Here is a 16,233-nt window from a genome sequence, read left to right on the forward strand (position 1 = left end):
TGTAAGTACTGATGTCTAACGTGTATGATTAATGCTGAAGTTCTTCTGAGTCTGCAAGACATCAGAGCAATTTAAGTACAGTAGGGAACAATACCAAAACTTGAAGCTAGCCATTGTGTTGCTGAAATGTGACAGTGATTGTCCAAAATGTCTACAAAAGAAACAAAAAATGAGATGAGATGCTAGTCTGAATGCGTTTGTGTAATACACTGGTGTTGTATACGAGGGAGTTAGCCTGGGCAAGAGAGACCAAATTTCCAGATTGTGGGTTGTATGTAATTTTGTGTGTGTATCGTGGCTGCTTTGGCTTGTGCCCGTGCTTTGCTTATTGTTACTAATGCTTAGTTATTTTCCCTCCCTATGCTATGTGGTATTGGGGTTATATCCTAGCTCTTAATACAGATACAGCTGCAGGACTACTGATACGCAGCATTCACCTGGTAACCCAAAGACTCAACTCGCAATGGAGGCAGGACATGAGCATCTCACTGGCTGCGCTGGAACTTCTCTCTGGATTGGCAAAGGTGAGAGATGAAGTTTTGGTTGCTCCAGCCTCTTCTCAGAAGGGTGATCACTGTCCTGTTCAGATGAAAGTCATGCCACCAGGCAGAAGTCTGCATCTGAGTCTGTCAGCAAGTGTTTATTTGGACTTGAGAAAAAAACTGTCCTCCTCTTGTAGGGTTGCTTCATCTTACCCTAATGCACGAGCTCACTGGTCCAAGTGAAGTGAACCCAGTAAATGCCTCTTGGCTGAAAGCAAAGCTCAGGGTGGCTGGTTCAGATACATGTTGCTCTACTGTGTGGTTCTGGCTGATTTTGTTGAGCTAGCTGGGTGATTCCTAATCTTTCTCATGGATTCACATGTCGATCTTTTTGCTTTGTTTTGGGTTTTGGTTGTGGTTTTATTTCTTTCTTTTTACATTGCTGGGGAAGCATCTGACATACTAGGTTGCACAGCTGAGAAAAAAACATGCCACTAAGTTTCCAGTGGGCAGTGTATGGGCTTGGGCCGTTAGTTTTCAACGCCACTGTGAGCCATTTATCATAGCTTGCTTGGCTGGGTGTTCAGTCTGTCCATTCACTGTATAATCAGCCTTAGAAACAAGAGTTTCTGTTGTAGTTAGTCCAGGATGGAAATACACCAGGGCATTAAATAGTTTGACTGCCCTTTTTGTAAATGAGTTGTTTTCTAAACTTTTGTTGGAAATAATTTGAACTTAGAAAATGATAGTGTATTTCTGATGTGAAAACGTCACCTTCTCAGAAGCTCTATCTACACACAGTTCCTCATTTGAAACTGGCTGTGCTGTTTTTCTTCACCACTTCTCAGCTGAACCACTCATTTGATTTTGGCACCCTCAGCTGCAGTTTGTGTCACTCTCCTCTGAGGAGACGCACCTAGCCGATAATGGGACTAACTAGCAAATTAGTAAATCGTCAATAACTAACACTATTAGGTTGAGGGACCTTTTTTGGTGAAAAGTAAAATGCCCTTTTCTGCTTGAGGGCTTTTGTTCGTGATGTTTGTTAAGCAATACTTTAGTGTATTTACAGCAGCCACAATGAACTGGTGTGACAGTTCAGCATTCGCTGACACCTTCCCCTGGGGCCTCGACAGATCTCTCTGAATATGCATGTCATAGGCCTTTTTTAAAGCCTGGAGTCAGCACTGAGCCATGTTGGGCTGCATACTTCTTTTATTACTGCAATGGCATGAGCTAAAGGATACCTTTGAAAATATTCTGCAATGAGTTCAAATATGATTACAGGGTGTTACAGAGCACAGGATGGAATAAGGAGCTCCTGTGTCTTGTGTGATCAAGCCAGGCTATCTTTAATGCCTCCCCCCCCCCCCCCCCCCCCCCCCCGTTTGCAATGAGATAGGAATGTGAAAGCATGTATTTACAAACGCTTACCCAGGTTAATATTAAACATTGTAATCTGTGTATAATTCTCATGCAACTAAAATATTTTTTTCTGGGATAGTCTTCTTTATTTTAGTAATGAATCAGGTGGAAAGAGACCACCTCTTACTGCATAGCTTCAGAGTGGAGAACTGACTCTGCTTGTGCCTTTGGAAGCTACGATTCCCAAAGTCCTTCTAAGGTTAAGGGCTGTCCTACCCTTTATCTTTTCAGTACCACCTTATTACTGGGACTTGGTAAATTGGAAAATCTTGTTTCCTACAGGAGTACTGGTTCACCAATCTGCTTTTCATAAGCTAATCTTAAAGGTACTTTTTGCCGTACGTCTTACGCTCCTGAAGGAAATAATGCCACACCTCCAAAGTATCGTCCATCCCCTCGTTGAGTACAGATGTCTGGCTTCCTTGTTGTCGCCAACAAGACTATCCAGCTTCTTACTTTGATACTGAGACTGTCTCTTAAATAATGAATAAGGCTTTACATGGCATGGTCAAGTGCTACAGAGTAGGAAAATCCAGGTTTAACTGGCCGTTCCTGTGTCAGTGCACAGGTTGGGAAGAAAAGAGATCCACTTATTTGCTTAATTTTATAATGCTGATCCCTGTGGCTCAGTTTGCAAAGCTCTTCAGTAACCCTTCTGGTCCAGAGTCTTGTTCTCTGAAGCCTTGCTGAGCTGGGAGAGAAGCTGAGCATTTTTTCTGCAATTTTTTTTTTCTGGTTAATCTTCTTGTCTGAGTGTGGTTTTTCTTTCACTTTTTCACTGATGAGTATTACTGTGCTGACAAAATATGCCTAGTGGAAAGTGATATGAGCAGAAAGAAGCCCTGTGGAAGGGAGACTTGGGAGTGAGTGGGTTTTCAGAGATGAGTGGGCTGCTATAGCTGAAAAGAGGTACTTGCTGAAAATAAGTTTCAAATACTAATTTTTTCAGCTTGCAGTTAATTTCTTATTAAACCGTATTGGTGCCATTCTTACTCTTGAAGACAAAGCCATGAAATGTGGTGGCACCTTAATGCAGCATTTATTTTAGTTTCAGTATCATAGAATCATAGATGGCTTGGGTTGACCAAAGGTCACCCAGTTCCAACTCCCCTGCCATGGGCAGGGACAACTCCCACCAGACCAGGCTGCCCAAAGCCCCATCCAGCATAGCCTTGAACGCTTCCAGGGATGGGGCATCCACAGCTTCTCTGGGCAACCTGTACCACCCTCACCACCTCACAACCTCACCACCCTCAGAGTAAAGAATTTCTTCCTTATATCTAAGGATATCTTCCTTATACCCTCTTTTAGTTTAAAGCCATTACCCTTGTCCTATCCCTACACCCCTGACAAAGAGTCCCTCCCCAGCTTTTCTGCAGCCCCTTTAGGTCCTGTCAGGCTGCTGTGAGGTCTCCCCGGAGCCTTCTCTTCTCCAGGCTGAACAACCCCACCTCCCTCAGCCTGTCTTCGTAGGAGAGGTGCTCCAGCCCCTTGATCATCTTTGTGGCCCTCCTCTGGACTCGTACTAATGCTTCCGTGTCCTTCTTGTACAGGAGGCCCCAGAGCTGAACGCAGGCTCCAGGTGAGGTCTCAGAGCAGAGGGGGAGAATCCCCTCCCCTCGCCCTGCTGGCCACGCTGCTTCCGATGCAGCCCAGCATACAGTTGGCTTTCTGGGCTGCAAGCGCACCTTGCCAGCTCATGTTGAGCTTCCCATCATCCAGCGCCCCCAGGTCCCTCTCCTCAGAGCTGCTCTCAATCCATTCTCTGCCCAGCTGGTATTGGTGCTTGGGATTGCCCTGACCTAGGTGCAGGACCTTGCACTTGGCCTTGTTGAACGTCATGAGGTTCGCACAGGCCCACCTCTCAGGCCTGTCCAGCTCCCTCTGGGTGGCATCCCTTTCCTCCAGCGTGTCGGCTGCACCACAGCTTGGTGTCATCCGCACACGTGCTGAGGGTGCACTTGATTTCACTGTCCATGTCACCAAAAAAGATGTTAAGTAGTGCCAGTCCCAGTACTGACCCCCTGAGGAACACCACTTGCTGACTGATCTCCACTTGGACATTGAGCCGTTGACCACAACACTGTTGAATATTTTTACCCTCATATTTAAAGCTGTATTATGAAAGAGCTTAACTGTTTATTCCCATTTCTTAAAGCTATATTTCAAAATGGTTTTTTAAAACTATTGCTTCTCTAAAAGATTTTGTGGAGGAATTCTCACCTGACAGTCCTCTCCTGCTTGCTTTTATATAGGTGAAAGTGACTGTTGATTCCTCTGATCAAAAGAGAGCTATTAGTTCAGTATGCAGCTATATAGTCTACCAGTGCAGCCGGCCAGCCCCACTCCACTCCCGTGACCTTCACTCTGTGATAGTTGCAGCTTTCCAGTGCCTCTGTGTCTGGCTTACTGAGCATCCTGACATGCTGGACGAGAAGGTAAGAATCTCTAGTGTACGTATTTTGAGCACACCCAGTTGTTACGCATTTCATCCCCAACCTATCTATTCTTCGTACTTTAAAACAACACGCTTTTGTAGTTTTCAAAAATACACCAAGAATTTCGAAACCAGCCTACTTGAAAAATAGCTTTCAATTTTGATTTCTGCTTTTTATTTACTGAGACTATTTTTAGTTTTACAAATAGCTTTCATATTTATATGAAAGCATCTTGATCTTTCTTCTTGCTTTGTGAAATTGAAGAAAAAAGGAGAGAAGAAAATAAAAAAAACTGAAATGTAAATAAATAAATAGAAAATTAACAGAAATATGGAAGTTATTGGTATATTGATATAGCACAGCTACCTGCTGTGGATAAATTTCACTAAAAGCCATGTCTTTTCTCATTTCTCAGCTATTACCTGACTATAAAGCATCATCTAGACTTAAGAATGTAATTTCTTTAATGCTAATGTTTTTATAATCATAGTTTCACCAAGCAGTTATCTTGAAACTAAGCAAGCATGGCTTAATCCAAGGTGGAATTTCCTTGGGAAGTTTGAAGAGAACAGGCAGTGAAAGATACATGTTTCTGATCACTTCCTATCATACTGTTAAAAAATATATATATTTTTTGTACAAATACTGTTTTCATTGTTGATCTGCTTACAGAGAAAGCTCAGTAATCTTTCTGTAACTATAAATAAAATATATATATGAAAATGTATATTTAAGAAAAAATAGAGAAAAATTGAAAACTCTCAAGCAGTGTTTTCCATAAAACTGCTTTCTGTATGTACTTGGTGATATTGGCACAGTAGTAGGTGACCAGGAAAGGATGATTTGCCTGGATGTGGCCCAGCACAGGTTTATGCAGTTACATTGTGTTTTTTATGTTGTAAGGATCCACTTGTTTTTCTTCTTTTGACTATCACTGGTTATCAGGATGGTGTTATATACTCTGCATAGTATATACTGGAAATTCGGTGGCTCATTCCTGAGCCATGATAGTCCGACGGGAACCTCTCACTGTGTTTGCCAAGTGTAAGGATCAGACTGTCCAAGGTGCCTCACCTGATACCTACTTCGAATTTCACATGCTGATTTTACTAGCCAATACTGTAAACTCTTTCTGTAATTCCTCATAGATGGTCTTTGCTTCTCAACCCTGATTTATTTTGGTTTGTCTAAAGACTTTCACCTTCCTTCTCACTTGTTTTTCTACATCAGTTGTGAATTCAAGGAACAACACAGACCAAGGTGTGGAACCCTGCCTGGTCTCTGGTGGTAAAAGCTGACCACTTGTGTTTCGTTCTTAGCCAGTTATTTATTCTTGAGAAAGCTTTCCTTGTTATTCCCTCGCTTAAGCCATGAGATTGGAACTTTAGTTGTAGCAATCCACACACAGATTCACACAGATTTCTCTAGGTTGGAAGAGACCTCAAGATCATCGAGTCCAACCTCTGACCTAACACTAAGTACTCCTCTAAACCATATCCCTAAGCTCTACATCTAAACGTCTTTTAAAGACCTCCAGGGATGGTGACTCCACCACCTCCCTGGGCAGCCTGTTCCAATGCTTAATAACCCTTTCGGTAAAGAAGTACTTCCTAACATCCAACCTAAAACTCCCCTGTCGCAACTTTAGCCCATTCCCCCTCGTCCTGTCACTAGGCACGTGGGAGAATAGACCAACCCCCACCTCTCTACAGCCTCCTTTCAGGTAACTGTAGAGAGCGATGAGGTCGCCCCTGAGCCTCCTCTTCTCCAGGCTGAACAAGCCCAGCTCCCTCAGCCGCTCCTCGTAAGACTTGTTCTCCAGACCCCTCACCAGCTTGGTCGCCCTTCTCTGGACTCGCTCGAGCACGTCCATGTCCTTCCTGTAGCAAATCCAAATATTTTCAGGAAATGATTTTGTAATGAGCAGTATTTGTCAATCATAACTGTGATCCTACTGAGTGTTGGCCTCTTCTGCAACAGACTTGTTGTTGCTTTGCTGTCTACTTTTAGAATATTGCTATTATTCTCTTGATGAATTAGATACCATGATATACTTTGCTTCTTTATGAAAACTGTTGGCAATTGAAAGATTTGGAAAAGGGTTTCTTGCAGTTTTCCAGATGAGTTTGTTCTTAATGACCTTAGAACTTAATTAAAAGTTCTGCAGATAACCTCAGAAATACATTTATTATCTTGTAAAATATGTTTACATTTTTCAGTTGCATTCTTAGTAGTCCTCTTGACTGTTTTCTACATGTGTAATGGAATGGAATATATAGTGCATATATTCATTCAGAGCACTTGCCAGCATGAGATATAGAGGCATACAAACATAATCAGACATCTGTATACAGAGAAAATATAATTCCTATAGTAAATGGGATCTTACTCCAACACTGACTGTTAAAATAATCTTCTGCCTTTATCTCTGAGCTCAGATAACCAGTAGCACTTTATCTGAATCAATGGTCTATTGCTGTTTCACTGAGGTCTTTGAGGCATCTGTTAGATTGTTCTGTTTTAAGATAGGTCCTCTTATGTTTTAGGATTGTTTAAAAGAGGTACTGGAGATTGTGGAGCTGGGCATTTCAGGAAGTAAATCCAAAAGCAGTGAACAAGAGGTCAAGTATAAAGGAGATAAGGAGCCAAACCCTGCATCCATGAGAGTGAAGGATGCTGCTGAAGCTACATTAACATGGTACGTAATTTGTCAAAGGATGTTTGTTGTTTAGCATTGCCTTGTCAGAGAATGTTCTAATTAGGGGTTCCCACCTGATGAGGTCTCTGTGATGTAGCTAGAGCATCTGAAAAGTCACCCAGAAGTTCCATCTAGTTTGTTTTTTGCGCAGGGTTGTCCTGTGCTCTGCCATTGCTGTCTTCCTCTTCCCATTACAGGTGTCCAACAGAAAAAAGATCCCTGTGATTACTGTCTTCCTTTTCTGCCCATTCGCTTATTTGAAGAGCAAAACCTGCCTGCAGCCCCTGGTGTTCTGGTTTTGGCCAGTGCTCTCTGCAGCCAGCAGTTCCTTGCATCTCCCACTTCACGCTGTCACCCTGCCCTTCCATTCCCCCTTCTCCTTATCCATGGCACATGTCACAGGTGTAAGTCAGTGCAGGCTGGGGTGTCATTCTGTCCACAGAATTGGACTTGCTTAACAGATTTGAGAGATTCTGCTGAAAACGCAATTGCAGATGCATGGGTTGGGGGGAGGGAGCACAGAGATGAAAATTGAGATTCACTCCAGAGAAGCTGAAATGCACTCTTTTACTGGATGAATAACATTATGGTAGACAAGACAAATTGAGGATGAGTAGTATAAATATGTTTGGAAAAGGTGATAGCTGCTTGCTTTTTTAATTATTCTACTTAATAAAATCATTATAAACTTTACTGTTAATAAAAACAACTGTGTAATTACCAAGGTAAAAACAGCTACTCATTGGAACCTGTGGACAAACCTTTATTGTTGCCTCTTTTTGTTTGGAGGGATGAAAATATCTATTTACCAAGTAAAGTGAAAAGCGTGGCAGGAGAGCATCAACAAATTTATTTTTGATCTGGGTGGTGGTGTTGAGTGAAAATCAGATCATAGGATCTTCAGTCACTGACACTGGACACAAGCCTCAACTCTCACTGCTGGCTTCTGTCATAGAAGTTTTCAACTTACTGTTGGGAAGATCCTGCATAATTTCTGATGATATAAATATGTATTTTTAGGAGCCTTATGTATGCCTTGCTTGTCGATGTTCAATAGTTGGTTAAATTATGGAGGAATATCTTCAGTCATCCATGATATTCTTACAAGAATGAACATAAGAAAGCTGTAGAATGGTACAGATTTTTGTGCTTTAAAATATAACTTAATATCTTTATAACCTAAATTATAAAAATTTTAACCTAGGTTATAAAGAAACTTATTCTGTAGGCAGACTAGTCTTTTTTGTAAGACTTATGTACGTTTTTCTGAAATTACTGGTTCTTTTACAACTAGCTGATGGTATGGTGCAGATAATTGGTTTGTCCTGATAACTCTAACTGTAAGGGTAACTGCTACATCAAGATATAAATGAAGAATATGAGTGAAAGTCCATGCTTGGGTGGAACTGTAAATCTTAATCTCTCGTAACTTCTAACTTTTTTTCTCATTTGCAGTATTATGCAGTTACTTGGAGCATTTCCTTCTCCCAGTGGCCCTGCTTCTCCTTGCAGCTTAGTGAATGAAACCACGTTAATTAAATATTCTCGTCTACCTACCATAAACAAACATAGCTTCCGTTACTTTGTTTTGGATAATAGTGTCATCCTCGCAATGTTGGAACAGCCTCTGGGGAATGAACAGAGTAAGTTCAACACTTCCTCTTCCCTTGTTCCTCTAGTTAAAACTCTCTGCATGCAGCTGTAAAATAAAGGTGCTTCATCAAGCACCTCTCACATTTCAGGGGCTTACCTGTTCTGTGGATGTGCCGTTGAGCAGAATGTTGCTCTGGAATGAAGTGGCTGGAGTAACTTTAGTGTCAGTGATAGTCAAACATATATAAGCTCACCCAAATTGTTCATGCAGTTTTTTATCCAGATACTTGCAGGTGACTGCCATCTAAATTGTAGCCGATGGATCCATGTTATAAAAGAAGGAAAAACATTAAGAGTATAGGAGGTTTGATGGGGATTGGTGCTCAGCAAGTAGTTCATGTGAGACCTTTATGCTTTGCACAGTTGCTTTTGCTTGCTCTAGGTCTCTTGTTACTAAATGTTTCTGTGGGTGCTTTCAGCACAATTTTAGTTGCTAAGGAGCCATTATAGCTTTCTAGTATGCCATTCTGTTCTATCGATGATACCTACTGTAAAGGAGATCTGTTACAGAGTATTGGCTTTCAGAGCTGAATTTTTCTTTCTGACTTGTTTTAGCCTTGTATGCTTTGACCAAGGAGAGCTTGCATTAAACAAATCTGGTGGTATTGACATGATGCTTTGAACTGAACAATTAATCGCCTTAAGTCCCTCCTATGAATCTTCATGTATCCAGGCATCACCTAAAAGAGTAGATGAAACTCCTCTTTTGTACTAGCTCCATTTCCTCTTTTGTACTAGCTCCGTTTAAGACTAATGTTTGTTGGATATGTTAACCTCACACAGATGCGTTTTCCTCATCTATGGACAGGATTGAGTCTAGATACTAGTCTTGAAAACAGAGATTGCACTGAACTAGCATCATGAGCTCAGATTGTGTCTACCGATAGTAAGAGAAAAACTGTTAGTTTATGAGTTGTGGTCCAGAATGCTCCAATTTCGTTGAGAATCACTAAACAGATCTTGCAGCTCATCCTGGGAGCCATTGCCATATGTTCACTCTCAGTCTGTAGTTGAGCAAATGTGTTCCTGACAGGAACAGCTTAGAACATGCCAGAACAGCTGAGCAAATCTCATCCTTGTTCTGCTTGTGCTAAATGCGTTACTGAGGAATCCTGTAAAGCTATTATAATCTGAAATTAAATTAGCCTTACTTGTTGTGCAGAACTTGTTTACAAATCCCCTTTGAAATACAAGATTAATTGCAGTAATGTGTAAGTATGTCAAATCACTTTTGAGGCAGACCACTGAAGTGGGTTATTGTGGGGAGCTGGTTTGGTTTATATGTCTGCTTATGTAAATGTGCTGTACCCTGTACGTTCCGGTATGCTGCCCATGAAATACCAGGGAAGAAATACATATCTAGTAGTTACCTGGTGGTGTCAATTTATGGTTTAAATGCACAGAAGATAGATATAAATACATTTTAAAATAAAATTAAAAGCTATAGAGGTATACCTCTCTACATATACTATACTACAGTGATTAGTCTGCGAAGGTAGCAAACTTCAGTGGCCTTTACATCTTGAAGAGAGACTTAAATCCCTGCTGTGTTAGAACCACAATCATGCAAATTGAAAGGCACTGTAGGAGAACTGAAGTCTAAACTGCAGTCTAACCTCCTGTTCTCTGAACAGGGTCAGTTCTCTGAACCGGGTCAGTATTGAATTTGGAGCAGGTTGCTTATGACATTGTCCCAACAGGTCTTGGAAACCTCTGAGGACAATTTCTCTGTGTCCATATTCCAGTGCGTAGCTCCTTCTGGTATAAATTTTTTCACCATTTCATGTCAGAATCTTCCCTTGTCTTAGTTTGATCATTATCTCTTGTTCTTCCACTGTTCTTATCGCCGTTATTTGTGGGGGACCTTTACAGAAAGTCACAGAAGTATCATGGAAACTGTGTTTCCATGTGACCTTTGCCATACCTAAAGAGGCAGTGGCTGAATAACTTCTTATTTTTTTTTAATTTCCGGAGGGCAACTTGGAGAGAGAAACAGTGATCTACATGAATTTGGATGAAGGTTACTTTTAATGATGAAACAGCAGATCTGGCTACTACTGGGTAGTAGTAGTTCTCTGCTGCACAGAGGAGGATTATGCTTAGTGTTCTCTACTCACTAGAAGTTGTCTTTAGGGTCAGGAAGGGAGTTTTCGTTGAAAACAAAATCTCTGTAATCATGACTGTGTTTCTTTATGGTTAAATTATTGCTCAATTAAGTATTTGTATTTTATGATGATGTATTATTCTTTTAACCCATGTGCTTTACAGATGACTCTTTCCCTTCTGTCACGGTTTTGATCCGTGGGACATCTGGAAGATTTGCATGGGCCCAGCAACTCTGTCTTTTACCAAGAGGAGCTAAAGCAAATCAAAAGGTCTCTATCAAAGCCCATAAAGAAATCTTTAACTGCTGATGTTCAGCAGAAATTCCACTAATGTGAGACAGCCCCGCAGAACTGGTGATTATACATTAAGGCTGAGCCACGGGGCCTTTAGCTGTAGGTAATGTTGACACATCTCTGGTGACTCTTTACAACTTGTGATTAATAATAAATACAGGCCGTGAAAGCGCTGTTGCTGTCTAGGTTTGTTTAAGGGAGTGGGAGGGGGAACTCTCCATATTTCTTGTTTTTTGAAAGCATCTTCGGAGGTGATGGGGCAATGTACAGTGTGCTTAGTTGTGTAGGCATGAGTGTTGGTGCTGATTTTAGGATGTCAGGCAAAGCCCTTGCAGCAGAAGAAACAAAGTCTGGAGATATAGTATGAGATGCTGCAGAGAGAACAGCTATTAACTGCAAAGCCCAGTGTTGCAAAGATGGCAGTAAAATTACAGTGGAAAAAAATCTATCTAGAAGGACTCTGGACTCTAGACGGACTCTAGATGGACTCTGGACTCTAGATGGAATGCTTCTGGACAGGAATAGTAAAGGAGAAATAGCCCAATCTCATTTTAAAGTAGACTCTCTTACTGCAGTTGCCTAGTGGAGTACATCCTTCAGTTACCAAAATTTCTTTCTGTTTGTAAACATCTCCAAATCTTGAAAGTCTTCCTATGACCCTCAGTAAAATACAGGAAATAATAATGTAGCTGAAATGTGGGCCTGTCAGTCTCGGCTGTCATGTTAACGTTTAGATGACTCTGATCTCTGCAGAGCAGCCTTTGGGAAGACCCTTCACTTGATGCCTTTGGAGCTGTGCTGTCAATTAAGCTGAAGCGTTTTGCTAAATAGCGTCAGTCCAAGTGTGTTGCCTCAGTCACCAAAGGACAAGTCACATCTTGGCTGGAGATCTTCCTACCAGTTTTAAGGGAACTGTTCTAACCTAAAGGCATTACGTAACTTTAAGTGTTGCCCTTTTCAAGTGTACTGGGTTGTAAATAAATTTATAAAGCAGCCCTCAAGGTATAAAGGTCTTGCTTGCTTGATCTTATGCACCTGCAAACCTGCAACTAGACCTTCTGCTGCTTTCATTGGTAACTTTTTTGAATTACGTGGTGTAACATAATACAATAGCAATGTCAAAATTACATTAAAATAGATAATGCAAGTCTTTTTGATACCTTAGCAGGGCATCTCACTCCTGACCCACAGCATGGCTGCTGTTCACTTCTAGGACTTCTCAGCTTGACTTGTTGACATCATCATAGTCAGTAGGGTTAAAGTAGAGGATTCTGAAAAAGCTGTTAGAATTGTATCAGGGTCAATGGTTTTGGTTGGAGGGGGCCTTAAAGACCATCTAGTTCCAACCTGCCCCCCCCCGCCATGGGCAGGGATGCTACCCACTAGATCAGATTGCCCGGGGCCTCGTCCAATTTGGCCTTGAACACCTCCAGGGAAGGGGCATCCACAACCTCTCTGGGCAACCTGTTCCAGTGCCCCACCACTCTGAGTGGAGAATTCCCTCCTAACCTCTAAATCTCCCCTCGTTTAGTTTAAAGCCATTACCCCTTTTCCTGACATTATCTGCCTGAGTAAAAAGTCACTTTCCATCTCTTTTGTAAGTTCCCTTTAAGTACTGAAAAGCTGCAATGAGGTCTCCCCGGAGCCTTCTCTTCTTCAGGCTGAACAGCCCCAGCTCTTTCAGCCTTTCTCCATAGGAGAGGTGCTCCAGCCCCTTGATCAACTTTGTGTCCCTCCTCTGGACCTGCTCTAACAGACCCTTGTCCTTCTTGTGCTGGTGGCCCCAGACCTGGACGCAGTACTCCAAGTGGGGCCTCACCAGGGCAGAGCAGAGGGGCACGATCACCTCCCTCGATCTGCTGCTTATTCCTCTGTTGATGCAGAGGATTGTTTGCCATTTTATTAGGATTTGCAACTGCTTAGAGGTTAGATGGTAAGCAAGTATAATAGGTACCATGATTACAATCACCACAAAAAGCGAAACAGTGTCTTTTTTTCTTTTTTTGAATTTACAGTGACACTTTTAATACAAGTCTATTCTAAAAGTATTACTGAATGCTTTTTAATGATACCTCTCATATAAGAATTAGTAAACTTGTGGTAGGAGGGTACATTTCCCATTATATGTTGTCTAATGATGCAATGCCCTGAGTGAAACTATCCCTGCCCCCCCTTTTTTTTTGACAGACTTTTGTACCAGAACCTCGACCAGCTCCTAAAAATGACGTTGGATTAAAATACAGTGTCAAGCACCGCCCTTTTCCTGAAGAAGTAGACAAGATCCCATTTGTGAAAGCAGACTTGAGCATTCCTGATTTACATGAAATTGTGAATGAGGAAGTAAGTAACTTTTAATCTTTGACTTCATTTTGCTCTTGTTTTATGTTTGTTCATGAATCACACTAACTTCTTACTGTAAATGGTATAATTCTTCAGCTTGACTGATTCATATTAACGGAGTAACAAACTGTGAACAAATGAATCTGTGCATTTCCCCAGGAAGATGACAGTGCCTTGAATGTGTTCTTGAGGAGCATTGCTCAACACATTTTATTCCAGATTCTAATATCCTGGTATTGCTAGGAAGAAATCGTTTGCATTTTGTTGCATCTTCTAGGGAAATGTAAATGGCATTTTTGAAAGGACACCGATGCCCGTGTGTGGGGTGTGTGTGTAAAAATAAAAGTATTTTAAAGCTTCACAATGCCAGATTCACTTTAGTTTCTGTTCACTTAAAAGGGAGAGGCTGTTGCTGATAACCGGGTCCATAATTTGCAACAGTTCTCCCATGCAAACAGGGTGTTGAGACATTCACCTTGTAACCTTGCGCAAGGTCTTGTTGAGAGTACTTCAGTACACATCATGCTGGTGGAGTTGCAGCTGCTCCTGCACGTGACTTACAGATTTGCTAAATGATGGAGCTGTTGTGTTTGAGAGAGATCATAGTAGAGTCAACTCAACGTTTCATGTCTGTGCACTGTATTGCAGCTTGAAGAGCGACATGAGAAGCTGAGGAATGGCATGGCCCAGCAGATTATTTTTGAGACTTCCATAGATCAGAAAAGTGAAGAGGAGTGGCGTAAGAAGAGCTTTCCTGATCCGATTACAGAGTGTAAGCCCCCGCCAGCAGCCCAGGAGTTCCAGACAGCACGCCTGTTCCTCTCTCACTTCGGGTTTCTGTCTCTAGAGGCATTGAAGGTGATCTGATACTTCTTAGTGTTATACTGATGGCATCAGTACCCATATGGCTTGGCTTAGCAAAAGAGGAAAACTTAAGTTTTGTTAGTGGAAGATCTTTTGTGCAATACTATCTGCTGTTGTGCTGTAGTCTATTTGAGTAAGGTGATGAACTTCAGTCTTCCAGGATTAAGAACAGGGTTGTGAAAGGCCACACTCAAGCTGAACATGCTCTGAATAGGTGGCTCTATCTGTATTTGTGCAGTAGATACAAAAACTATCACATTCACCTGGTTATATCTGACACTATTTCTCCGGTTTGAGTTAGGGCTACTTTGTAAGCATTTCTAAAATACAACTCCCTTAGAAGTTCTGTTACAGAGATTATTGTGTTGAAGTGGTTTAACAATATATAAACACTTTAGAGTACATGTAGATTGTAGAGTTTATTCTTTCTGAAGTTAAAGTAACAATGGTTTATAGAGACAATCCACATCCTTAAATTGAAATTCTGCCTCTTACTTGTGGATTTTCCCTTTTATTTGTTGTGTTTTTTTCCAGAATACTGTCGACATTTATAGGCAATGGAGCTCTTGCAAAAATATAAAAGTGCTTGGTATTTTATATATTGTTGATATGAGATACTAATACAAAACTAGATACAATGTGATTGTACATAGTCGTGTAGTATTTTGAAAGTCTCTGCTGCATTTGTTGTGGGAGTGTTCTTTTTTGAGCAAAATGTTATTTTTCTGAATGGATCATTATGAAAGCCATAAAGAACTTTTCTGATATGAAAGATTTTTTTAAGCTGTTGAACTCTGTTGAATAGGAGCCTGCTAACAGTCGTCTACCTCCTCACCTGATTGCTCTTGACCCTGCTCTTCCTGGGTTTTTCGATGACCTTGGCTACTTGGATTTACTACCGTGTCGTCCTTTTGATACTGTTTTTGTTTTCTACATGAAGGCAGGCCAGAAAACAAGCCAGGAGGTAAGTTTGGAGTGATTAGTCTTTTGTCTTGTTTCTGGTAATCTTCATGCAAGCAAAGCATCACTGCTAGTGACTAGAACAGAGTACTGAAAACAGTGATTTTGAGCTTTGTGTTTATTTACTATGTGAGCTGTAACAAATGACTGCATACCTTTTCATCTGTAGTTTGAAGTACATTATTATCTACATCTAGGATTTCTGTGAGGTCTTGATAAAACATTTTGTATGTATATTAATGAAAATATATTCTTTGTAGAATTCAAAGATTCATACCAGAAATGTGTTTCAGATTTGTTGGCTCGATTTGTTGGCTCAGTTCGTAGGGAAGTTGCAATTTGTTCTGGCTGTGTGCGATATCCAGGTATTTTGGTTTGATTCTAATGCTCAACGTATGTCAAAGGAATGAAAACTTCTTACAAAAAAGTATTACTGCTTTGTAAGTCTCTGTGTTATACTATTTACATTCAAATACGATTAGGTTGATCAGGTTAATTTGTGCTAGTCTAAATTGTGATTTCTCTAGACTGTGACCTAGAAACTCACTACATTAAGAAGGCTATGGGCTCGTTAGAAATATTTTTGTGGTGCTTTCTCCTCATTTCTATTAGTAATTGTCATACTAAAGAGCAGAAGCATAGCTTCAAAAATAATTAACATGTGGTTCCCTCATGTACTGTGAGTATACAATTGACAGAACACAGTAGCACCTTCCACATCTGAGTGTAATACACCACCAATCCTTGAGGCCAGCATCATGCTGTTTGTGAGTTTTCGTGTCAAGGTTCTGAGTAGCAAGTAAACGGTCTCCAAAGTTAGCTAACAAGATATACAGGGTTTGATATCTACCAGCCTTCCAGAAATGTTATGCTCTTGCTGAGGTAGCAGAATGCTTTTTTCCTCTGATGTTTACATGTAATTATGGATTTAGACAGGTGAGATTTATTTGCAGAAATTACTTAGTCCTACAGAA

The 16,233-nt window shown here is 41.0% G+C and overlaps 1 protein-coding gene across 4 annotated transcripts in view; it reads left to right on the forward strand.

Annotated features, from left to right (window-relative positions):
* Positions 1-16,233, forward strand: part of RALGAPB (Ral GTPase activating protein non-catalytic subunit beta) — a 67,354-nt gene that overhangs the window by 37,444 nt on the left and 13,677 nt on the right. For 2 of the 4 annotated variants that reach the window (XM_066978321.1, XM_066978323.1), the window contains 8 exons: positions 391-524; positions 4,163-4,345; positions 6,892-7,043; positions 8,499-8,686; positions 10,965-11,071; positions 13,283-13,435; positions 14,084-14,293; positions 15,105-15,263. In XM_066978321.1, coding sequence (XP_066834422.1) covers positions 391-524; positions 4,163-4,345; positions 6,892-7,043; positions 8,499-8,686; positions 10,965-11,071; positions 13,283-13,435; positions 14,084-14,293; positions 15,105-15,263 — 1,286 coding nt within the window. The remainder of the gene's footprint in view (positions 1-390; positions 525-4,162; positions 4,346-6,891; positions 7,044-8,498; positions 8,687-10,964; positions 11,072-13,282; positions 13,436-14,083; positions 14,294-15,104; positions 15,264-16,233) is intronic. The other 2 variants (XM_066978322.1, XM_066978324.1) reach the window with 1 other exon arrangement.

Source organism: Anser cygnoides, chromosome 16 (assembly GCF_040182565.1).
Source record: "Anser cygnoides isolate HZ-2024a breed goose chromosome 16, Taihu_goose_T2T_genome, whole genome shotgun sequence".
Taxonomy (NCBI): Eukaryota; Metazoa; Chordata; class Aves; order Anseriformes; family Anatidae; genus Anser; species Anser cygnoides.